At 42.8% G+C, this 24162-nt stretch overlaps 4 protein-coding genes across 4 annotated transcripts; 1 reads left to right on the top strand and 3 right to left on the bottom strand.

Moving 5' to 3' along the window:
• Positions 1–552: 552 nt before the first annotated feature.
• On the top strand, positions 553–2473 carry LOC145699565 (uncharacterized). Its single transcript, XM_081776837.1, has 6 exons — positions 553–763; positions 1105–1223; positions 1388–1555; positions 1600–1937; positions 1986–2289; positions 2338–2473. Exons 1-6 carry the CDS (start codon positions 735–737, stop codon positions 2376–2378), a joined length of 999 nt encoding a protein of 332 aa, XP_081632963.1. The 5' UTR covers positions 553–734; the 3' UTR covers positions 2379–2473.
• A 23-nt stretch (positions 2474–2496) lies between these two features.
• LOC145699549 (uncharacterized) lies at positions 2497–4570 on the bottom strand. The gene is made up of 7 exons (XM_081776816.1): positions 4515–4570; positions 3457–4422; positions 3320–3414; positions 3173–3272; positions 3054–3108; positions 2800–2953; positions 2497–2759 (listed from the first exon to the last, which is right to left on the bottom strand). The coding sequence occupies exons 2-7, from the start codon at positions 4358–4360 to the stop codon at positions 2556–2558; spliced, it is 1512 nt and encodes a 503-aa protein (XP_081632942.1). The 5' UTR covers positions 4361–4422; positions 4515–4570; the 3' UTR covers positions 2497–2555.
• A 4006-nt stretch (positions 4571–8576) lies between these two features.
• Positions 8577–10561, bottom strand: LOC145699564 (uncharacterized). Its single transcript, XM_081776836.1, has 5 exons — positions 10234–10561; positions 9813–10091; positions 9146–9335; positions 8913–9081; positions 8577–8811 (listed from the first exon to the last, which is right to left on the bottom strand). The coding sequence occupies exons 1-5, from the start codon at positions 10471–10473 to the stop codon at positions 8682–8684; spliced, it is 1008 nt and encodes a 335-aa protein (XP_081632962.1). The 5' UTR covers positions 10474–10561; the 3' UTR covers positions 8577–8681.
• A 5958-nt stretch (positions 10562–16519) lies between these two features.
• Positions 16520–24144, bottom strand: LOC145699544 (uncharacterized). Its single transcript, XM_081776810.1, has 13 exons — positions 23885–24144; positions 23667–23842; positions 23081–23623; positions 22471–23034; positions 21502–21830; positions 21436–21454; positions 20889–20960; positions 20562–20672; positions 19113–20315; positions 18918–19064; positions 18631–18755; positions 18459–18585; positions 16520–18147 (listed from the first exon to the last, which is right to left on the bottom strand). Exons 1-13 carry the CDS (start codon positions 24016–24018, stop codon positions 17120–17122), a joined length of 4578 nt encoding a protein of 1525 aa, XP_081632936.1. The 5' UTR covers positions 24019–24144; the 3' UTR covers positions 16520–17119.
• Between the last annotated feature and the right edge of the window lie 18 nt (positions 24145–24162).

Here is a 24162-nt window from a genome sequence, read left to right as displayed (position 1 = left end):
TTTGATTGAGGAATCCTAAATTTTAAAAGAGAGGGACTATTTGTTTTTGTGAAAAGTGACGAGTTTGAACTTCGGAACTGGCCAACAATTCCAAAAGAAAAAGCCATAAGAGAAAAGCAAAGACAATTATCACCGGAGAATTTGAAGTTTTGCAAACAAACAGAAGCCCACAAACCAAATTTTTCCTCATTATTAAAATCCAAAATTCAGAGAATTCCAATCAACTATGCAACTTAAAACAGCAAGATTTCAAAAGTAGGATTTTTCCTTTTTCTTGACTCAATTTTCCGGCGTGGCGCCAAAAAGAGGGATTTTCCCAAATCAGTCTCTCAATTAGCGCATTAGAATTTAATACTCGCCATGCCAGGCGAATCTCAATTACAACACAGTACAAGGCGGCGAAATTTCGTGCCGGAAGCCCGTTCGTGCTCACTCAACCGGAAGAGATGAAAGACAAGAGGAAATAACCTCCGAGGAATCAGCTGATTTATCCAAATAGCTTCTGACATTCGAGCATTCCTGCTTTTTGACTGCTTTGATCAGAGAAATCATAAAAGAGTTTCTCGCGCTCGTTAACATTTTTTAGAGTCGATGCAGGTTTGAAGTAGCTTCGTGCTCATTTACGATCAATCGCTCTCGCGCCAGCTCCGCAACTAGAGCCCCGGAATTAGAGAAAACATCATCGGAAAAGAGCTTTGAAGAATAAAGATAATAAGAAGAGGAGAAGAACCACGATGAAGATACTTTTCGCGCTCTTTGCTGGGTAAATTCGATTTTTAAGAGAAACCATAAATTTAAAAAAAACTTTATAAATTATGAATTTTACCGGAATTCTCGGCTTGGATGTGAAATTAATCATTTTTTATTTATTATTTATTTCAAGAAGTGACGGAATTTCAGCATTTCCACTAAATTCTAAGTTTCTATCGACAAAAAATCATTTCAAGCAAGGACGAAGATGAAGATCTTATCCCCAAAGTTTTCAAGAAAGCAAGAATTTGACATTGACTAGAGTCAAGCCATTCACTTTTGTGATTCATCAGTCGGCCTTTTTGACCTATTCAAAAATCATTTCAACCAAGCCGTTAACCTTTTCACCTTCAGGACTCTTTGCCAGACCGTAGTAGAGTCGACCAAATCAAATCCGATAGTGCTCACCGGCACCTGTCTCACGTTTTCGCAAGGCCAATGTCGAAAACTCGCCGCCTGGCACGTCTACAAAGGTACTTCTATTCACAATTCTCTTTAACAAAGCCGTTTTTATTGTTCATTTTTTGATCTGACAGGCGCCGCATCCAACGCGCTATAAATCATATGAACTTAATCCGTCCTGTAGTCAACAAAGAGAATCATCTTCTTTGTTTGTTCTTGAAACATATCTTTTAAGGCGCGAGTCTGGTAGACAAAATCAAGAAAACGGAGAACATTGACCGCTTCGAAACTGACGTTGTCGATGCTCTCGATGCTTCAAACCTCCATCGCTACTTTCGTCAGGACCAGACGAAAATTCTCTTCGGCGATGTTGTCGATGGAAAGCTCGTTCTTGGAAGAGAAGGTAACTTCTTCCCCAAGAGCCTTTCCTACAGTTTTATCTTTCAGTGAGCAATGTCTACTCGAAGAGCTTGAATACCATCACCGACGTCATCCGAATGGAAAGCGTCAACAGTAAAGAAGCCGATTTCGACGAACCAGCAGTTGACCGATACGAGCCGGAACCAACCGAGGCTTACGCACCCATTCCTCCAACTAAAAAGCCCGAGACAACAACAACTACCAAAAAGCAAGTGATTTCCATCGAACCAGAGTACTCTGATTCGTCGGACAGCAACAAAAGCGAAGATCAAACCGAGTCGCCACCGATTAATTTCCTCCCGGTTGAAGAAACTGAAGCTGAGCCTGATGAGAATATCTTCGAACCTCAAGTTATTGAGCCCGAGGTAAAAAATCAATCATAAATTAACGAAGAGAGTAAAACTCATTCTCAGCTTGAGCCAGTCGAATGCACCTACGAATTCGGCAACGAAGAGGAACTCTGCTCTTGTGCTCTTCCGTTCGAGCCGCTGCAAACTATCTACCTCGAAGCGTTCGGCGTTGGTTGTGAAAACATGTCGAAAGAAAAAGTGATTGACTGCCGGGAAGCGTGTGCTCATCTGTTCGAAGAAGCTTCCGGTGATGAAGAATCCTCTGGCGACAGAGTCGACGATGACGAAGATTACGACGATGAAGATTACGAAGATTATTCGAGCGAACGAGCATCGAATCCTTCTGGCTACTCTCTTGAATACGAAGGTCAGTTTTTCATCTTTCAACTTTGATTTTTCATTTCATTGTTTTCAGAAGATCCTTACAGAAGCTCAGCCCCGAGTGCTCGATCCTGATCTTGCTGAAAATGCAACTATTGAAATTCGCCTCTGATTCCAAATAATTCAATTTTAATATAATATTGCGACCTCCAATAAATATGAAACAGAGTTTATCTTTCTCGTGTTTTTTCTTTATTGTGGCAAAATGAAAAATAAAAAACTTAAAAAAAAACAGTGAAATAAAGCGTTTCTTTACGCCTTATGCTTCATCTTTTTGAGCGAAAACTCCAGTCTTGCGATGACGGTCTCGTTGGACTCGTAGTCGATCTGCTTTCCCGGCTGAGCTTCATGTTCGGACCACCTTTGGATCTGAAACTCTAGGCCGTAGTTTTCCAAGCGCTTCGTTGAATTTTCTTGCATGCTAGCGTGCTTGGCGAATAAAAATGCAGCCCGCCACTAAAATTACATTTTGCAAGAGAAAATCAAGTCAACTTACCTTAGTGCGATCTTTGCTTGGCTGCTTCAGTAAGACACTCTTTGCATCTTCTGGCCCGTAATCGTTGAAGGGTGTAACTTGATGCAGAGGAACCCATTTCGTAACTGGTCGTTGGAACTTCCCCAGCTCAGTTGGCATCATCGTCACGTGAATGCTTAAAATTTTCGTGAAATAGGCATTATCTATCTAAGCTCAACGGGAGACCGATTGAGGACTTCATGTCACTCACATCAGTTGTTTGGAATTTAAGCTACCTGTCAAAGTGTTTATTTTTCTTCATGAATTCGCCTATTGCTGGTTCAACTTCAACTTCCATGGTTTGAAATAAATATGCGTAAATTTTCGGCATAAAAGTAAATTTCAAACCAAGAACCTATGGCTGGCCATGGCAGTCGTTGCGAGTTGACTCCAATCCAGACGACGGAGCCGATTGTGCATCGCCAATCATAGTAAACCCAGTATTTGAAGGCACCCTTAACAAATTTGTCTCTGAGGAATTTCGACTTTGCTGATTGCTTACCGGTTGCGCAGGCTCATATTCAGCTTTCGAGCAGTCGTTGAATTCTTCATTTGGATTCATTTTGCAAATCCAGTCTTCCGGTAGCAGTGCAGGGTCTATGAATTGATGAGAGCCTATCTTTTAAAACTTTTATTTACCTTGAACATTTGGTAAGTATCGCCACTTTTTGCAATCAACACATTCGACCCAAGTTCCTTCTTCTTGAAGAACTTCGCTTGACCATTCGTTTCCGTGCCAATTTTTACCGTGAAGCTTGACAATTCCAATTCTGCTGTTCTCGCTTTCGGACGCTGTGCTGTCGTAATTTCGGATGAAATTTGTTCTGATGACCTTGGGTGCAGTTTTCGGTCGATCAGCTGAGTCTGTTGATGTCGAAGTTGTCTCTGACTGCGTTTTTCGGAAGGTGAAGGGAGCCTTTTTCTTCGAAAAATTCGTAATCGGCTGATTCTGATTTTGTTCGTTCTCGTTGTTGATTGCAATTTTAACCTGTTTGGGAAGAGGAATCTCGCTGCCCTGAGTGGATTGAAACGTCCTAGTAGTTTTCCGACCACGATTTCTGGACGGGACTTTCCTCAACTCTACTTCGTCATTACTTGTGCCCGTGCTTGGTATTTCTTCATTACTGCTCGACGGTATCGGATCGGGACTTGAGAAGCCCGGATGCGAAGCTGGTGGATTTGGCAAGACGAAGGCAGAGTCGTTTGAAGCTTGAGTGAAGGTTCGAGCAGATTCGAAGACAGGAATATCGTCGTCAACATTGTCAGAAGAGAAGTTGTCGAATCCAAGTTGACCAGGGGCCGCTTCTTGTCGATTTTCATCGTTCGGAGGGCAAATCAGCCTCGTGCTAGCCACTTTTTCTGGAGAAATCGGAAGAGGACTCGGTGATGCTGACGATTCCGACGAATCAGAGGCTTCTTCTTCTATTCTTTCAGAGTAGACTCGGTTTTGCTCATGTGCATCAATGTGGGTTTTGACGGAAGAATCTTGTCGGTTAATTCGATATGCGCCGACCAGTTGTGCTCTAAATTCATCTTCACTCATTCTTGACGAGATTGTCGACGAACTCAGACGCCGAAGTCGTTTGGGCTTGAGGATTTTGCCACCTAAAATCAAGGGTTTATTAATTTTAATTTCCATTTTCTATCGGCAAATTTTAGCGGAATAATTTATATCGGAAAATGAACAAAGAACTTACCATTATTACTAAATGACCTTCCAAAATCTTGGGGATTTTCTCTGTAGTCACGTGAGCTCATTTTTTTCGATTTATTTTTCGTAATGAAGGAAGGAGCTTTGCAAAGCAACGCTTCTAGAAAAAATTTTTGCCGGCTCGAACAGACGAACTTCGCTCCAGAAAAGAAACATCACAACGCTCTAGATTAGGGTCCGGCATGGATCAGGGTCAGATTTTTTTATAAGCCCATTTCACTTTTATCGAATTCCCTAGGTCAAAAAACATATTTTATTCCATTACAGTGAAGCTTGAAACCCAACAAGAAAAAATTTACAGGCAATTTTTAGGATTTTTAAGAGTTATTTTGGGTTATCATTGTTTTTATTAAGAAAAATTTTACTGTGGTCAAATTTTTTGATTGCTTGATTATTAAACCTGAAGAATAGACTCTGAGCTTCATTTATAGGGGTCTTTGATGGAATTTCATCAGTTTTTTCTTGGAAAATTTCCAAGTCAAAGTTCAAGAAACGCCAAAATTTCACCTTTCCATAAGTATAAATCAAGAATTTAATGCAGTAAACCTCAACTTGAAGCGAAAAACTTACTTGATTATAATAGCGCAGACGCTTATCTACAGATAGAAGTGTCAATCACTCTTTGCCGAGTTGGGAATCGTAAGATATTTAAGGTTTTCGAGGTTGAAATACGATATTTCAGCCTTGGGAAAGTCCTCCGGAGGACTTTTGCTTGAAGATACTTGCTTAGAAAGCGTTTACTCTTTAATTCAATGACCTCAGATTACTTCAGTCTTGAATCCTTCTTCAAGAAAAAATCTTCCAAAAACCGGATTTTATGGTGTAATAATGCATTTTTGGTGGTGCTCTTACTTAAAACATATGAACTTCGAATTCATAATATAAGTAACCTTAATTAAAAACAAAATTAAATTAACTTAAAAATAAAAATAAGTGATGCATATTATTTTGGTGTTTTGGTGCAAACTTGGTGGTGCAATACTAAAAATCTTTTTTAATAATCAACTCCATTTTTTAAATATTGGCATTCTGGGTTTCTGAAGGGCCAGTCTTATCCCAAATATTTTATCCCAAATAAAGAAAAAAAGATCTTCAATTGAAAACGAACCATAATAATAATTTAAAAAGGAACAATTTAAATTAAATAAATGATGGGTGAGGGTGGGGTTGGGGACAAAACTGAAATTGATCAACTCAGTCTTGTACCTTCCTATTTTGAAAGGTGAGACTTTCCTGCCTATATCAAGCACAAATTAAATTTAAAGCCAGGGGAGGGGGGGAAACGGCCCTTCGGGCCGTCAAGCCCAAATTAAATTTAAAGCCAGGGGAGGGGGGGAAACGGCCCTTCGGGCCGTCAAGCCCAAATTAAATTTAAAGCCAGGGGAGGGGGGGAAACGGCCCTTCGGGCCGTCAAGCCCAAATTAAATTTAAAGCCAGGGAGGGGAAACGGCCCTTCGGGCCGTCAAGCCCAAATTAAATTTAAAGCCAGGGGGGGGGAAACGGCCCTTCGGGCCGTCAAGCCCAAATTAAATTTAAAGCCAGGGGGGGGAAACGGCCCTTCGGGCCGTCAAGCCCAAATTAAATTTAAAGCCAGGGGAGGGGAAACGGCCCTTCGGGCCGTCAAGCCCAAATTAAATTTAAAGCCAGGGGAGGGGAAACGGCCCTTCGGGCCGTCAAGCCCAAATTAAATTTAAAGCCAGGGGAGGGGAAACGGCCCTTCGGGCCGTCAAGCCCAAATTAAATTTAAAGCCAGGGAGGGGAAACGGCCCTTCGGGCCGTCAAGCCCAAATTAAATTTAAAGCCAGGGGAGGGGAAACGGCCCTTCGGGCCGTCAAGCCCAAATTAAATTTAAAGCCAGGGGGGGAAACGGCCCTTCGGGCCGTCAAGCCCAAATTAAATTTAAAGCCAGGGGGGGGAAACGGCCCTTCGGGCCGTCAAGCCCAAATTAAATTTAAAGCCAGGGGAGGGGAAACGGCCCTTCGGGCCGTCAAGCCCAAATTAAATTTAAAGCCAGGGGGGGGAAACGGCCCTTCGGGCCGTCAAGCACAAATTAAATTTAAAGCCAGGGGAGGGGGAAACGGCCCTTCGGGCCGTCAAGCCCAAATTAAATTTAAAGCCAGGGGAGGGGAAACGGCCCTTCGGGCCGTCAAGCCCAAATTAAATTTAAAGCCAGGGGAGGGGGGGAAACGGCCCTTCGGGCCGTCAAGCCCAAATTAAATTTAAAGCCAGGGGAGGGGGGGAAACGGCCCTTCGGGCCGTCAAGCCCAAATTAAATTTAAAGCCAGGGGAGGGGGCTTTTGAGACAATATTTTTTGAAATGTGCGTGCCTTAAAACCCCATTGGGCATTCATTTTTAACAAAAAGAAAAAACTAAAAATTTCATTTTTTGGAACTTTAAACGGCTCTAGAATCCTATTCCCAACTCGTATGGTGATGAGTCATACATTTTTAGAATCCACAGATCATGGGGATCACGTGGGTATATATATGACCGCTTCAAGTTGACCACCCAAAACCACATGCCGGACCCTACTCTAGATTTAAGAGCGCGTCTAGAAAAAATAAACAACTAAAGCAAAGCATAATTTATCAATAGACATCCTTCGTTATTTCTGAGGAAAACCTCGTGAAAGAAAATTGCTTGATAATTTGGGTCTATTTATAAGTAAACACGGACCCATTGAATTACAACTCCAACTCCCTTTTAGTAGCCTATTTTCAGTAAAAGCGGCTTTACAATTATCATAAGCAACAATAATAATCTCCAATTTCCACTTATCATAAAGTCAAACTGACAGGAAAAACAAAGGTGCATAGAGAAACGCGTGTTCTATCAAATTGCAATTAAAAAGTGGCGGCTTGAATGTGGCTTGGAATGGCGGAATGAGTCTTGGCATGTTGGGTTGGTTTAGAGCGGTCCCGCTCGGCGGATGGTAAAATGTTTAGAGCAATGTTTTACAATGTTAATGTTTCATAACTCGCTGCTCTAATTTACCGCAAGACACGGCAACAGCTTTCTACGACCAACCAATAACAGTCGAAGGATAAACACTTGATGCTTGTCGGTACGCAGTGGGTACTTAATTCAATTATTAGATAGACTCCAGATTAGCGGGGTAATTTCTGGATAGCAGATTATTTTTCCAGAGTCATTAAGTTAATGAAATTAATGCGCCAGTGTTTGAGAAAAATGAAAAGTGTCGAAATAATTAATGAAATTATCAACGGGCAAGAACCGTTTTAAAGATCGCTTTTCGGAGCTCGGTATCCTATAAATCCTTTAATTTTTGATTTTTGCATTTCAAAATGGCAAAAAAAAAAACAAAATAGTGAGGCGGAACACGTGTGAGAAACGCTTTGAAGTGGTCCAAAGTCATCATAAAATCTAGGCCGCGTGTGTCGTGTTAGTTCTGATTAGTCTGTGTGCAACTAGGTCGCCATTTGGCCTGCTGCACACCCTCGAGATCCGGATCTCCTCCCTCTGATCTTATCGCTTTCATCCCAGCTGGAATCATGCTTGCCACATTTGCCACTCCCCGGTGGCGCTCCTGTCCGATCCGATAAATAGCCTGCCTTCGCAGAACTCTTCATACAGTCAGTTTCAACAGACAAACAAAAACACTCAAAAATGTTCGCTTGTTTCGGCCTCAAATCGTCGTCCAAGAAGCAAAAATCGTCCAGCAAATCGTCGAAAATGTCGACTCCTCAAGCCATCCGCCGATTTCTCGTCAACCAACTTCATTCAGCAAGCAGCGAAGAGAGCCTCAATTCATCAGGATTCGAGTCGGCCGACTTTGAGTTCAACTTTGGGAAAGAAATCGAAGAGAGAAGCGAAAAGAAGGAATTTCTGGAAGTCATGCAACGGGCGAAACGAGCATCTCTTCAAAGAAAATTGAGCCAGAGAAGCATCAGAAACCATCAAAACTCAAGATGAAGCTCTTTTTGTTCAAAATATTCATGTACAAATTTGATTGTAAAAACTTTCATATCAATAAAAATTCAAAAAAAAAAAATTAATCTCATTTTCTTAATTTTTTAATAATGTTGATTTATATAGACAAAAAATAGAAAGAAAAAAGTGAATGTACAAGGAAGTGACAAGTAACAACGTTAACAGCTCAGGATAAATGCAATCGAGTCGATTGAAAGTTCGTCAAAATGCTGATGCTAGTTTCATCGGCAGAGAAACGGGGGAGTCGACGATCGAACTGGTTGATGAGGAACTTGCTGACATTTTTCGCTCGAGTTTGTGGCTGCATTCGCGGGCGTGTGAGTAGTGCTCACTAAAATTGACATTTTTAAGGGTCGGTTGATTATTTGAGTTGAAGATTTCTCGAGGAAAAACTCATCAAAAAGGCGTTTTGGTATAAAAAAAAGGACTAACCGAACATCTCCTGTCGAAAATCCACATTCTTCGCAAACGTAAATCTTGTCTCTTCGTTGTTTGTAGGCGAGTTTGGGCTTTATGCCATGAATTTTATCCTGGTGGCTTTCCAAGGAACATCGTTGCGTGAAACTCTTGTCGCATTCGGTACACTTGTAGGGCTTTACTCCTAGAAAATCAGTTAACTTGGCGAATGATTGACAAAACAAGGGGTTTTTGAGGTGATACGATACCAGTATGAGTTCGGACGTGGCGTTTCAGATCGAAGGAATCGTTGAAACCTTTGCCGCAAAAGTTGCACTTGTATTTTTTGAACGGCGAGTGGTTGCGACGATGACGATTGAGCATCCTCACATGCTTGAATGTTTTGCCGCACAAGTCGCAGGAATAATTGGCTAGGTCGCTCTGGACTTGGGTCGATTCCTGAAAAACGGGGGATGAATTTCAAGACATTTTTATTGAACATTTGTCTTTCGATGTTCGAGAGTTGCCTAAACTTTGTCGACATCGTTAATAATTCCAGTGAAATCCTACTTTTCTTTAACAATTAATAAATCTTGGAAAACAAAACAGTTCGCCCAATTTACGGGGTAGACATTATTTCAATAAGACGGGTTTAGAAACAACGCTCTATTCGAAAGTTGCACTATTTTGGACAAAAACGAATTTCCGTTCTAAACTCCGTTGAGTGTTGTTCACCACACCGCGTAACATGCTCCACTGTTGATAGTCATAATATGCCAGCGAGATCCAGCTTTTGGAGAATTTTGAAAAATTTATTATGTAATTTTGCTCACTTCAGCAAATTTTCAACAAGCAAAGATTTCAATTAAAAAAATTCATATTTAGTCAATCATTTTCGATTCGAGCGCTACAAGCCTTAATTTTTGACAATCTAACCTCTTGTTTAATTTTCTGAAAACAAGCTGGAAGACCATGTTGATGCTGATTGTGATTTGGGGACGAAAGATGATGAGGATGAGGGGAATTTTCTCGTTGATGATGAAATATCGACGGGAAATTGGCGTGGATTTGCTGCACTGGGGACCAAAATTGAGTCGTTTTCGCTGGCGCTTTTGGTGCTTCGTCTTTGAGGAGGTTGCCAATGGAGAATTTGAGGCTGTTGGCGGAGACGCGAGTGACTTCGGAGGCAGAATCGTCGATGGTATCTACGTCAACCTAGGATGATAATGCTAGACAAATGGCCATCTATGATGAAAAACGATAGAAGATAAAAGTTTTAAGACTTCTTATCTCAACAAATTTTATTCAAAAATCTTTTTTGTCTTTATTTTCGCTCTTTTTTCCCCCACTACTGTACCTCATCCCCGGATCCATTCGTGTCGGATGCGTTCGACGCACTCGATCCTCCGCAAGAATCATGCTCTTGCTTCAGCTCTCGAGCTGGTATCTTTGGAACTGCTGTCGTTTGTGGAATCTGCGGAAAACCATGTGCCCAGGGAAGAGCTCCCGGAAGAAGCGGCTGAGCGGTGAGCTTCGATGCTAGATTCGGGTAGAGGTTGAAGATCGACCTGTTGAGCATCAGGTGGGTCGGATCCATCTTCTTCGGATTAGTCTCTTGTTCAAAATAAATCGAAAAGTCGTTGTGTTAATTTCTTTGTAAATCTCGGAATAGCAGCTTCTTTTCTCTGAAATTCCTTTTGATAGACGATATCAAAAAGTCTCGGGACCGTATAGAGCGAATTTCCGAAAACAGCGCCACCTCTAAATCTAAAGCTACGCGCTTGATCAGAGCGTAGAGCGCTACAGCGCGCCGTTTTCTACACCGTTTGGAGTGTTGCGCTGCTTGTCCGCATTAAATCCAACACGTTACCCAAAAGAAGCATAACTGGATGAGTTAGATTACACTGAAAACATTGGCTTTAGGAAGGAGCGTTTTAGAAAGAAAGTAATCTAGTTAACGGAAAAGTCTTTTTGACCAAGATCAGAAATATCGACTGATAAAATTTAAAGGGGTTGTCCTCCTCAAGTTCATTGACTCAAAGCTCTCAAAAAAGAAATGGTCGTAACTAAGGGCCTTAATTTTAGCCTGTAAAAATTAAGGGTATACCTCAATAAAAAATCCGAAAAAACCTGCTCCCAGCAACTTTACCGTTCACGGCCTGTATATCCTTAAATTTGATATCGAGAGATTATCATAAGGCAAACGATTGCAGAGGGTTTGATCTAAAAGTTCAAATTAGAATTAACCCTAGCCGGTCAAGGTACTCCAAATATGAAGCAGGTTTTTACTGATTTCCAAGTACCTCACAATACTTAACGTATAATTTCTAAGAAACTCATTCTGGAGCGGTTTTTTTTCTATTGCATCTTGATAGGCAGGGTTTAATCTATTTCCCCAAGACCATATAATTTGACCTTTATCATTTGTATAGTCTTATTTGCAGGTAAATCCCTGGCGCCAAATATGGAGTATCTTGACCGGTACCCGAGAAAAATCATTTTTGGCCGGCTAGGGTTAAGGGTGTATCTAAAATTGTTTTTTGAGAAAAACTTCTCCTAGGAAGCTCATTTTCGTGATTCTCGATCGGGGGTTCTAAAGACGGACAATTTTAAGGAATATTATCAGTTAAAAATCAGTTTCAAAACGCTATTTAGGATAATTTATCAACATTAAAAAACCCTTAATTTTTTTTTGAAAATAAAATTATTGAAAAGTTTCCTTTATTTCCGCTTCAGAAGTCGGAGTCTCTATAAAATGTCAATAATCAATTGGCCGCGGAAATGTCCAACGTGTGGGTGAACTTGCCGTGGCAATTATCAGGACAAAATTATTCTTCATTTTTGTGACAACTCTGAAAATGAGATTATCCCTCTTGGTGGTGCAAATAATTGCAATTAACGCGCTCCAAAGCGGACCCTGTAATGCTTTCATAAAAAGCCCTCTTTAGAAAAAGAAGAGAAGAAACATTTAAAATGTCTTCGAAAAAGTGCTTCCGGAAGTGGAGAGGTCGACTGGCCAAGTGATTTTAAGTGAACTGGCACTTTTCATGCAGAATGCATATTCTTGCAATAAAAGCATATCTTTAACCATTTTTTCGAGTGCGTGTGTTTATTTGCGGAATTCAAGGTGAAAGAAAAAAAAGGGGGTAAGAGGGACTCGTCTGCCCTGCTATCCGGCGGGTGACCAGAATGGCCGGACCAAGCGGGTGACAAGTCCGCCCTGGCCGGACTGCCCTTCTCCGCAGGGGACTGCGAGTCTCGGTGGGAAATTGCGAAGTGACCTTACAAAATCTTGATCATAAGGGTGTTCCGACAGTGCAGCTTATCTGCATTAGGTTCATTTTTCAGAGGATCAAGAGCATTTTTCTTCAAAAATTTTCAGGAAAAAGGCTATTTATACAAAAACGAATATGAAGATTCCGAAAATCGAGGTTATAACTTCTGAAAATGAAAGTTTCTTCATGAAAACATGCATCAAAGAACATCCTCTTCTTATCTAATTATATAACAGCTGTCTTATGATCTTCTTTTCTGTTTGAATTTCCTTTAACTTTCTTCCAGCTGATCTTCTGACTTTGTCGGAGTAATTACAGATGCTTCGTTTATGTTTTCACCTAACGGAAAGCTATTTAATTGTTCTCTCCTTCTCGTTCAACCAGAAAATAAAAGAAATGAGTGAGATATTTTCGAAACTCAAAAAAGCTTTGCCAATTGGTATTTACTTTAGCAGGCTCAGAGATTTTGCCACATCCCAGTAATAAACGATTCATCTTTACAGTCAGGGGCGCTTACAAAGATAGCGTACAGCTCACTTGTTTTCACCATGACGGTAAGAATAAGTGTCAGAAGATCAGCTGGAAGAACATTTAAGGAAATTCAAACAGGAAAGAAGATCATAAGACAGCTGTTATATAATTAGATAAGAAGAGGATGTTCTTTGATGCATGTTTTCATGAAGAAACTTTCATTTTCAGAAGTTATAACCTCGATTTTCGGAATTTTCATATTCGTTTTTGTATAAATAGCCTTTTTCCTGAAAATATTTGAAGAAAAATGCTCTTGATCCTCTGAAAAATGAACCTAGTGCAGATAAGCTCCATCATCGGAACACCCTTGTGATCAGGATTTTGCACGGTCACTTAGCAATTTCCCTCCGAGACTCGCAGTCCCCTGCGGAGAAGGGCAGTCCGGCCAGGGCGGACTTGTCACCCGCTTGGTCCGGCCATTCTGGTCACCCGCCGGATAGCAGGGCAGACGAGTCCCTCCTGACTCAAAAAAAGGAATACATATGACGAAATCGGAAAATTTGGGCGAGACAGCTTATAGAAGAGTTTACTTGGCGCTGGAGTTCAGGTAAAATGCGATGACACCTAAAAATTGAGTCAAAAAAATTTAAAAAATTGTGAAAATTGGACCCAAAAATGAAGATTTTTGTCCGACAATCAAAAATATCGACGATCATGGGTCCAATTTCGACGATTCTATTGACAAGGCCAGATATGGTCCCTTCTCTAGAACAAAAATAAGCATCGTACCAAGAATGCAGGAAGAAATGATGAGCCCAACCAAAGCAACAGCAACGTAGTAATCCTTTCTATCAATTTTTTCGGCGCTTGATGTCTCAAAAAAGGTCAAAACTTGCGATAAAATCATCAGAAGAAATGTTCATCAACCCTTTCCTGCAGAAGATCTCCTTCTTTTGTGAACGAAGATTTTCGCTCAAGTCGTTCGAGTTCTTCCAGCGGAGCGCGCATCAAACTTTTTTTGTTCTTTGAAATAAACTTTTTTTTCTAAAAGGGATGATTTTATTGAACATTCCTGTGTCGAACCATTTTGCTCTCTTTCGCTCTTTGTCAGGACGATTTTTTTGTGTATCGAGTCGAAACAATAATGCTCGAATGTCTGTATTCTAGAACTATTCGCACCTAATTAGCACAAGAAAGACATAACTCGACAACTTAGGCATGTTCCATTTGCATTTGCATCTTACGCGGCGGTTTCCGATGCTTGGAAAGCCAAAAGAGCGCGAAATAGTCACGCACGCTCCTAAAAATGATCAATCGAAAGGCGCCGCTCCTTCTCGTCCCCCGACAAAGTCCCTAATCACTAACAAAATAATCTCAGCTCTCTCCTCAGCTCGAAATTTTCCAATTGACCGGGCTCAGCCACGCGAGAAAAAAGGGGGGTTAATTATTGATACAGTGCAATTTCTGGAATCAGAGGACCGGAAGTTTGGATTCGAGCATTTTACACCTCAATTGCTCTTCAAATTCTAAGTTTTGAGAAAGCTGTTTATTGATAAGTTTGTCCAAGTAACAGGTAGTTAATAGATAATCAATAGATATCCAATTTGAATCCCTAATCTATCTTCTCCAAGCAAGCGTCAATATAAAATTCATTTATCATCGAAAAACCGTATGTTTCTGAAACCCTCGAAACTGTTTAGGGACCACAGATGTAAACTTTATTTACTGAAATAATTCGATGTAAATCTTGATGGTTCCTTGTTCAATTATTTTTTATCGATAAGCAATTGATAATTTTTGAGAGCCACAATAACTAGAGAGGGGTTCCTTTGACGAACCTGCTAAACTCGAGAGACCCTACTAGATGGTAAAACAAACAAGTAGGGGAATTTAGAAGCAATCGTCTGAGAAAGGTGCTGCGTGCATTTGGCGATGAGTGCAAGAGCATCGTGCAAATTGGGTTTACGACGTAATCTTGCATCATGACGCCGAGCGGACTTTAATCGGACTAGGCGGCGAGCAGCAGGCGGAGCCCTCTAAAAACAGCCTCCTGATGCAAAATCAAAAATTCAATTTGCACTTTCGCGAGTTTATTTTTCGCACTTGTGCTTTACACGCACCGCTTCTACAACAAATTCCATTACCAATTAGCAAAAAACATGTCCCAATGCAGCATCGCCTCAAATCATCAATCAAAGAAGACATTCATTTTGTCTGGGAACATTTTCAAGCAGTGTTTCCTGAAGCGCAAAAAATCAACCTCAGGTGCAGCGCTAATTTCTCCCTAAATGTGCGGCTAATAAGCTTTGGGCGCAGATTTTTTGGACAGAAAGTGTAAACAACAACACAGTACACAACACACGCGGTATTCAACACAAGGAAAAAAAGAGCATCCAGATGGTCAGGGGATGGAATTATAGAGTTGAGCTTCTTGTCGACGAAACCGAGTTGTAAAAGGAAATATCGGGGCCCTTTTCAAACTGGAAAATATTTGGGGAGACAAAAAAGACCCCTGAAATATTGGGGAGATGCCGAGAATAGTGACTATTCAATAGTCTATTCTGAATAGACATCAAAATTTCGACAAATTTTTCGTGGAGATTTTCAACCAATCAGAAGCCAGGATTCGGCTAACCGGCCAATCAGCAGCGGACTAGCCGCCCACGCAAATTTTGTCGAAATTTTTTGTCGGTTCCTGACACCCCCCCAAATTGGGGACCCCAATATTTCAGGGGTCTTTTTTGACGGAGACATACAGTAGTGGTTTAGTATGTTCCCTTATGACACCGAGTTTCACCCTCGATGCTGTGGTTTGCTAAAGCCCTCACGCTGTGTATCGATTAAAAGACTTGTGTTTTAACACTTTGTAACCGCCCGACATTGTCCAAGAGTGGTCAATGCCACTTCCGGTGCGAAATCTCCAAAAAGAGGAGAAGGGGCGCCGCGGTATCCGTGTTCGGCGGTTAGATTCACCCTTTCGAAATCGGAATTTCGCGCCGCCCGTCGACAGATTTCGCGCCTAATACAATTAGAGATGCACTTGTCAGACATTTTTTTTGATAATTTTTGAAAGGTTAAATTCTGGGAAAAAGAGAGATCTTTCCAAAAACCAATTGTAAGCACTTTCCATTTTACTAAAAAGAGGGTTTGGGCGCGAGTTGTTACAACGCTTGAGCCGACCACATGGATCGTCTGCGACCGAAAGAATTTGTCTCAGACATTGCCTTCGCCCGCAATTACAACCTCAACCAAAATAAGTCGCATGCAGAAATTACAAAACATTTTAGAAGCGTATTGCTCGCGTCAAAATTGCCGCCCATTGACCGGCCAAAAACAGATGATTTTCTGACTGTTTTTTTGCGATGATAAACGAATGTCTACTTCATAAATGACCAGACATTCAAAAATTTTTGAATACGTTTTGTTTTCAAGGTGAGCCAGCTAACGACTATTCTGAGTGGCGAAAAATAAGTGGCGGCCTCTCTTTTTGGTGCTTATCGTGTTTATTCTAGCCCGTGCCAGGAAAACAGAAAAAGTAAAAGATGCAGCTTCTCGCCACTTTTCGTATCCCGGCCATGATTATTATTTGTGCAGCGAGCCCGCACGTTCACGAAGATATTTTATCTTTCAAGAGTGCTACCTTTGCTAAAATGAAATTTTAAAGAGAAAAATGCAAGATTTTCTTTAAAATCGCGTTCCTACGTCATTCTGTTCAGAATTAACCGGCGATATTATGACTTTTTAAACTGGCCACGATTCCCGATATTGTCAAACAAATCGATAAAATCTTCGCTGATTCCGCCCGAATTATCCGAAAATCATAAATATCGAGAAAATAGTCGTATCGGAGATAAACTTGCATTCAACTTATATAATAAAAAACGACAATAACTTCAATAAGTTTGATAAGTTTAAGTTTGTATTATGCTGTTTGTTTTGGTTATCGCATTGCGTGTCACCTATTTTGGAAAGTAGAAAAAGAATGTACAGTAATCGCTGGCAGATGCAGGTGACACGCGGGCGCCGTCAAGCGGACAGAAGCAGAACTTTTGAACAGTCTAGGTTTTCATTCGAATTGTACAGGAATATACAGTAGTCGAGTTTTCGCAGATAGCTCGGGGTAAAAAAACGGGGCGCAAAGGGACCTCGGCGCTGCGTTGAGGTCGCTTGGTAAGGTTAAAAATGGTAAAGGTTGGAGGTCAGAAAAGAAGAGGATCAGTTGATTGGTTAGACAGAAAAAAATAACTGTTTTTGAGACACATGTTAGTCGCTCGGAAAAAAAGAACGGCGATAGAAATGTCCATTTTCGTCCATGTTATCTTCCTTGATTTTTCGCAAAGAGGGTCATTCGCATTTTTTTTATTCGCCTTGCTCGCATTTTTATGGTTGTCGCAATTCGCGCTCGCGCACAGCTGTGGGTTTTTTGAACTTCAGAAGGGCGGAATCGTCTACCAGACTGAGGGAGAGCTTGTTTTTTGTTGATTTGTAAGAGTTTCTTTACGACTCGTTGTATTCTCCAGAGTGATCGCAATCGCTTGTATCCACTGGAATTGTCACGACGTAACTAGAATCGATGATGCCACTGGCGAGTTTGACAAAGCCGCATCGCTCGCGCCCGCCATCGTTGAGACACATGCCCCAGGCGCTCTCGTTGTCACGTGAGTCGTCACCCCAGGAGTTGCGCGCGAGCCAGTATCCCTCGCCCCAGCCAACGAGGACCACACTGTGGAGTTGGCTATTAGTTTGAGTGGCGGGTGTTTGAACTGTTGGCGAGTAGATTCCATCCTGGTAGACGAAGAAGTCGCGGGACACGTTCAAGTACGCAATGACGGGGCCAACGGTGAGGACCTCACGTTTGATGTCGTCAACGCAGGCGAGTCGTTTTGCACCCGAAACTCGGACACAGGAATCGAACATCGGGCAGACGTTGCTTCCGTCGGAATCAGGCCAGAAACCAGTCTTGGCAGCATGATGAATGTCGAGAACATCACCAGGAATGCAGCCATTTCCACAAGATTTTAAGACCTCGAGAACATCGCCGTGGAAAGCGCGCTGATTCGTCGATAAGAGTTTGAAATTCACGAGATTGAAGAATGAGAAAGCAAATGATGCGCCGCAGTCTTCTTGGTGGAGGTTTTGAGGGATCACGTGATCAGCTGGAGAAGTAAAGTCGAAAGAAGATGGAAGCTCGGTAACTTCGAGAGTCTCGCAAGCTTCGGCAAAGTCGCTTGGGGGCGCTGTTCCAAGATAATTGCGATATCCATGGTTCAAGGTCTTTCCCCAAAAGAAAGAGTAATTGCCAGCCGTCCAAGAAGTTGCGTCTTGGCGGTCAGCAGCGTTGACGGTTGCAATCAGTTCAGGATCGATGAGGCAGATGTTGGTATCGCAGGAGAAGCGGAGCGAACCGTCTGGTTGCAAGCGGCAACGGCAGGAGTTGCAGTTTTCGCGGGTTTCAGTAGAGATAGGCACAATGCGCGTGCCTGTTGAATCGTAACAGGGGCCGGTAGGGGAATCGAGGTCAAGAGCTAAAAATGATTTGGATTTATAAATGGTTTGAGATCATGGAAGACACATTTTGAAAAATGTTTTCAAAATAGTTAAAATCAAGGTCATGCATTCAAAATTGCGGGGTTAAACGGATCAATGGTTTCTTTTTGTAATTGTAAATTATCTTACCGCAAATTTCAAGTCGTTATCACACAAAAGCACACAAAAGTGATCCTATTTTAATCCGTCAGAATCTCTCAAAATCGAGAGCAACTGGAGGATTAAAAAAGGAAGTCAATATCTCAAGCGTTCGTGTCACACATAGATTCACTCGTTGTCGAATTCCTACATGGCTCGCGAGTTGTGTAGACAGGAGGTGGAAGAGCTGTTGGTGGTATATCTAGGCAGGTCTCGGCATAGTCGGGGCAACAGTCGGACTCTTCACGAGCGCAATAGTTGTCACAGAAGCACTTACGCTAGAATTTTTTTTTTGAGATTAGTTTTTTTTCAAGTTATCTCACCCCATCGCCCATGTCAAAAGTACAGTCGTCATTTCGCTCATCACAACAGACAGCTGGTTCTTTTGTTCTGTAGTTGATTCGAGAAGAACAGTAGCGACCATCTTCGGGGGCTTCTGGAAGATCCGCTAAAATATTGATTGAGACAATTTCAATAAAAACAACCATAAATTTACAGAAAATTCGCAATTTTGTGTATTTTTAATGCGCCACTGTTACTGATGGAAAAATAAAATTAACAAGCGCATCGCTCTCTATTGCTCTATTGAATTAAAACTCATCAAACTTACGACAACACTGGGTATTGCAATCTTGCACTTCGTAAGCGTCTCCATCGCAATTACCGCAAGGGCAATTTCTAGATCTTGTCATTGTTCCCCCATTGCATGGTTTTGTACATTCGCTCCAAGGACACCATTCGTCAAACTCGCAAGTGCCTGAAAAACAAATAAGAACGTGAGAAAAATTATTTCTATTAAAAGTACACTCAGTCAACTCCTCCTCTGGGCACGGCTCGCTCTCAACAATATCCGGGCAAGTGCAGAGTCCATCTTCAACACATCCTCGGAAACGCTCTCGCTGGTTATTCTCGCAAGAGCACTCTGTCCACTCAGCCCAAGGAGTTGATGGACATTCGTTGTCACTTCCATCTCCACTGCTGGGCACACAGCCTTCGCAATCAGGGCAATCTCTGCAAGGAATATCACTTGATCCCTCCATCGTACAATCATCATCATCACAGTCTCCTGATCCGTCGAAATCGTCGGTTGGGGGAGCTGTAGTGAGCATGGTTGGTGGAACAGTGGAGAGGTATTCTTGAATTTGAGGAGTTGTCAAGTCTTCCGGTGTCACTTCAGTAGCTGGACCCGGAGTACAGTCAGCATCGCAATCAGGCGGCCTGTCTGGATTATCACTTGAGCATTCAGGGCACGGACACGGCTCTTTCTCAATATCTTCTCCAGGGCAAGGCGTTGGGCAATCGCAAGTTCTAACTCTTACGCGGAAACAATCAGGTGGCCCACCTCCGACGCATTCTGACCAACCACACCATTCGTTCCACGAGCAGCCTCCATTATCGTTGTTGTCACAGGGAGGCTCAGTTTCTTCAGCCGAAGTTGTAGTTGGTGGAGGAAGAGGGGTTGTATCAAGATCGATGATCGGTGGTGCTCCACTGCCTTCATCACAACCAGTGTTTTCGTCGCATTCTTCATCCCCGCCATCACCTGATGGGAGTTCCGGAGCTTCATCATCATCATCGCACGGAGATCCCTCTGGACACTCATCATTTTCATCGCAAGGAGATCCTTCTGGACACTCTTCTTTATCATTGCATGGAGATCCCTCGGGACACTCATCAACCGGTGGTGCTTCCTTTTCATCATCACAGTCTTCTGGGGCTTCTTCTGGAGCTTCTCCAGAGCCTTCAGGACAATTGTCATCTGGACACGGTTCGCTTCCAGATCCTTCTGGTGCACAATCATCGTTTTCACACTCAGGGGCATCATCATCTGGACAAGGGCAGGGTTCCGTCTCAATGACTTCCTCATCTGCGCAATCTCCACAGAGGCATTCTCTCGATCTCGACTGGAAGCACTGTCCTTCAAAGTAAGGATTGTCATCTTCGTACTCCATGCAATCGGACCAATCGCACCATGGGCCAAGTGTTTCTTCGCACTCAGGCTCAGGTTCTTAGAAGTGAGTTGAGAAGGATTTTTCTCGTTTATTGGTTTAGTTGGTCGATTTAGCTGCTTTTGAAGATCTTTTCTTCAGTAGCGATATGGTCGTTTTCAGTAGATTTCAGTTGTTGATTGATTCATGCCGTTATTTCGTGTTGTTTTTTCAGTTTTATGATGCTTTTGTTAGGAGTTGAGTTTTGAGTTTTGAGTTGTTTAGATTTTTTGTTTGTTTCTGTTAAAAATTATTGCTAGTAGTACCTAGAGGTGGATTGCCGTCATAATTGGTGGTGCCAGAGCAATCAGGTCCAGTACACTCACTGTCGCCATTACAATCTTCGTCTTCTCCACATTCAGAATCCACACCTGAGTCTGAGAATACAGTTTATACACGTCTTCATCTATTGATATTAGTGAGTTCATGATCATGAGTTCAAATGATATGAGCATGAGTCATGACTTTTGTCCAGTTTTCAAACGCATAAGCAATATTACTCTCTATTTTTGGGTAAATTATAAGTTATTTTTGTTGCCATGCATTAAAATTATTGGACTAAGAAAAGTATTAGCGAAGTAGCGGCGAATTACCGTCACCACTTCCTGTGGGTCCGAGATTTGGTGTTCCCTCACCGATGACTGGCGGATTGCCACCCGATCCTTCTGAAAATGAGCTCAGGTTAGAGAAAACTATGGGGCGTCAGATGGTTGTTCTTTGGTTAGGAATTAATTTGAATAAGGATATGAAATCCTTCGGGTGATGATTGTAAAACATGAGATACTGATATGAGATGATAGTGAAGCTCAATTCTTGAGATTTGAGCTTCGAGAGCATGCAGTTTTACAAAAATTGATGAATCCTAATTTGTTAGAAGATATTTACAGTGACGGTGTGAATAATCCGTACTAATAGAAGTACAGTGAGATAGTGAGATGGTAAATTCAGACGGTGCATAAAATGAAATTCAAATTTCTGATCTTTGATTCATGTTCTGGTGCTGGGTTAATTTAGCTTTTACGCGATTTTTTTTATTGGTGAGCGACGAGTTAGGGAGCTGGTGGCGAGACTATTAGGGGCTGCGTGCGCAGTGAGCACCGCGGCAACTGCGGCGCAGTTCTTCGCGTTCTGTGAACTTACCGAAATCGCAGGGAGGAACCTTAAGTTTATGTGTCAAAAAGGCCATTTTAGTCGTAGTCTTTTTACCTCGACGCAAGGCTCCTCTTCAATGGCATCTCCTGGGCATCCCTCGTCGCGCTCGTCTTGGCTGCACTCGTCCTCGCAGTCGCAGTTTCTAGTGCGGACGCGTGTTCCACCACTACCGCATGTCACATCGCAATCGGACCAAGAACACCATTCAGTCCATCCGCAGTTGGGCTTGTCGCAAGATCCATCTGGGCAAGTTCGATCCTCGCGTTCCTGGCACTCTGGTGTTTCTTCACGGCCTTGGCAGACATTCTCATCGCATTCTCGAACACGAGTTTGCTGACCGGTCTTGCACTCGCACTCAGACCAGTTGCACCAGTCGGTGCACTCTAAAGGTTATACTTACAAACTCATTGTTGTTGAATAAAAATTGAGAAGTTTTATTTATCAATTTTCTTTCAACCACAAGTTTTTTATCGTTTTGTTATTATAATGAAATGGACTGTTAATTGAAATCAACAAGGATTACGAAAACATGCAGTCAAAAATGTCACCTGGGGGACATTCATCCGGAACATTAGGGCATTTGCGTTCTTTGACCAGATCTTGGTCACAGCCGCAGGCGATGGGATTCGCGCCCTCGGGGCAATTGCAATCCCTGGTTTTGGTCATAATCGCCCGCGGACCACACGTGGCCGTGCAAGGTGACCAGTCAGACCACTGACCTGTTTACGAGGCTTTTTGAATGTTTGAGATTATAAATAATATGTTCATTATTATTTATAAAGTGAAGTGAGCCCGTGCCTGGTTTGCACTTAAAATCAGGGCACTCGTTCATCTCCGTAGTGGTGAACTGGCACCACTCGGCGTCGCACATGCATTCGCGTTCGCGCGTGCTAAGGCCGCCGCACTCGCCGCACGGCGACCACGGACTCCATTGAGTGTAGCAGACTATTGTCATGGTAAGTAAGAGCAAATGAAAGTCAATTTCATTTCGGTCTCATGCATATTATCTAGTGTTTTACTTACGGTCTTCGCAAGATCCAAGATCACAAGGTTCTTCTTCTTCCGAAGGTCCTTCACATCCGCACTCGGACTCATCGACACCAGGTGGGCAGTCGCAAGTTCGAGTTCTCTTCTTAGTTGACTCGCCACAGGGAGGTCCCTCCAACGAGTTCACGCCGCCGAGACACTCGGTCCACTCGGACCAGCAAGACCACATGCAAGAGTCACCAGGACAGAGTTCTTGCTCGATGTTGTCTTCTTCGTTGCAGTCCTCATCTTCGCAAATGCAAGGTCGCTCTCGAGTTCTAGTGTCAGTTCCACAACTGTTGGGGCACTCGCTCCATGGAGCCCAGTCTCCCCAGCAAGTACATGGAGCGTTCGGGCAGTCACCAGTCTCGAGGAAGTCATCAGGATTGGATCCTTCGGGTACTTCGCAACCGTCGCAGCTGTCTGAGCTCTTACAGTCACATTCTTTCTCTCGTTGACGAGATCCAGGGCCGCAAGTGGTTGTGCATGGACCCCATGGGGCCCAGTCGTCGCCAAATTCACAGTCAGGAGGGCAAGTGACATCTGTATTGCAATCTTGCTCTAGAATTAAAAAAATAAAGAGTGAAACATTTTTTTTCAATTTAACCTTCGATAGGCTCGCCATCGCACTGCCCATTGTTTTCGCATTCAGATTCTGGAACTCCTTCGGGACAGTTGCATGGTCGTTCACGTGACATTTTTCCACCGCCGCAAGTAGCACTGCATTCAGACCAGCAGCTCCATTCTCCAAATTCGCATTTTGGAGGACAAGCATCAAATGAGCAGGGAGTCTGTTCAGTAAAAGCACCAGGGCAGCCTTCTTCAATATCGGGGATTTTTTCACAGGTTCGTCGAGGGGCCTCTGGCGACTCGAATGACTTTGGTCTTTCGTTGCAAGTTCGATCACGTGGTTGAGTTCCGCCACCACAAGTAGCAGTGCATGGCGCTTTGGGCTCAGACCAGGGTGACCATTCACAAAGTGACTCACCCTTGCAGCTCAAGCATTCTTTCAAATCTCCACAGCCGCAATCGGGGTTGAGTTCGTCGCCACCAGGTGGGCAAGTGCAATCGCGCTCACGGAATTTCTGACCGTACTCGCCAGGCTCGGCATCGCACTCAGTCCATTCAGACCATTCTCCAGGCGTGCAAACTAAAGAGCGTCTGAATTTAATGCGTAAATGATGGAAACTTACTGATTTCTTCGCACTCTTCTTCCTCAATCTTTGGCTCGACACCTTCATCGCAAATGTTTTGAGATTCTCGAGTTCTAACTCCACCGCCACATGGACCGTCACATGGAGACCAAGGAGCCCATTCGCCCCAGCAGTTGCATGGCTTGCCTTGGCAAGATTTGCATTCGGTCAGTTCACTATTCAACAAAATAAAAAGTGAAAAACAGGTTCAAACTCACCCACAGCCGCATTCTTCATCATCCTCATCTGCTCCTTCTGGGCAAGCGCATTCTCTGCTTCTGGTCATTTGTCCAAATCCGTCGCACTCAGCATCGCACTCGCCGAATTCGCTCCATTCAGAAGCAACGCACATAATTGGCTCTTCGGCACAGGGTTCAGTAAGAACTTCTGGAGGAGCATCTGGGTTCGGGTCGCAAGGGTTGTATCGCACTCGCTCGCGGTATCCCGATCCGCTAGAATCGGATTTAGAAAGACCCGGGAAGTTATAATAAATCTA

This window comes from Oikopleura dioica, chromosome 2 (assembly GCF_907165135.1).
Source record: "Oikopleura dioica chromosome 2, OKI2018_I68_1.0, whole genome shotgun sequence".
NCBI classification, from domain to species: domain Eukaryota; kingdom Metazoa; phylum Chordata; class Appendicularia; order Copelata; family Oikopleuridae; genus Oikopleura; species Oikopleura dioica.
This window is presented reverse-complemented; position numbering and strand designations above follow the sequence as displayed.

Coding starts and splice junctions, on each gene's coding strand:
- LOC145699549 (XM_081776816.1), bottom strand. CDS start 4,360: ATGAGTGAAGATGAATTTAGAGCACAACTGGTCGGCGCATATCGAATT. Junction 3,415..3,456: donor ATACTTACCAAATGTTCAAG/GTAAATAAAAGT, acceptor ATCAATTCATAG/ACCCTGCACTGCTACCGGAA. Junction 2,954..3,053: donor AAAAATAAACACTTTGACAG/GTAGCTTAAATT, acceptor GAAAATTTTAAG/CATTCACGTGACGATGATGC.
- LOC145699564 (XM_081776836.1), bottom strand. CDS start 10,473: ATGGATCCGACCCACCTGATGCTCAACAGGTCGATCTTCAACCTCTAC. Junction 10,092..10,233: donor CGAATGGATCCGGGGATGAG/GTACAGTAGTGG, acceptor TTATCATCCTAG/GTTGACGTAGATACCATCGA. Junction 9,336..9,812: donor TTCAGAAAATTAAACAAGAG/GTTAGATTGTCA, acceptor CCCGTTTTTCAG/GAATCGACCCAAGTCCAGAG.
- LOC145699565 (XM_081776837.1), top strand. CDS start 735: ATGAAGATACTTTTCGCGCTCTTTGCTGG. Junction 1,556..1,599: donor GCTCGTTCTTGGAAGAGAAG/GTAACTTCTTCC, acceptor TTTATCTTTCAG/TGAGCAATGTCTACTCGAAG. Junction 2,290..2,337: donor CTACTCTCTTGAATACGAAG/GTCAGTTTTTCA, acceptor CATTGTTTTCAG/AAGATCCTTACAGAAGCTCA.
- LOC145699544 (XM_081776810.1), bottom strand. CDS start 24,018: ATGTGCGTTGCTTCTGAATGGAGCGAATTCGGCGAGTGCGATGCTGAG. Junction 23,843..23,884: donor GATGAAGAATGCGGCTGTGG/GTGAGTTTGAAC, acceptor TTTGTTGAATAG/TGAACTGACCGAATGCAAAT. Junction 18,586..18,630: donor CTTTTGACATGGGCGATGGG/GTGAGATAACTT, acceptor AAAAAATTCTAG/CGTAAGTGCTTCTGTGACAA.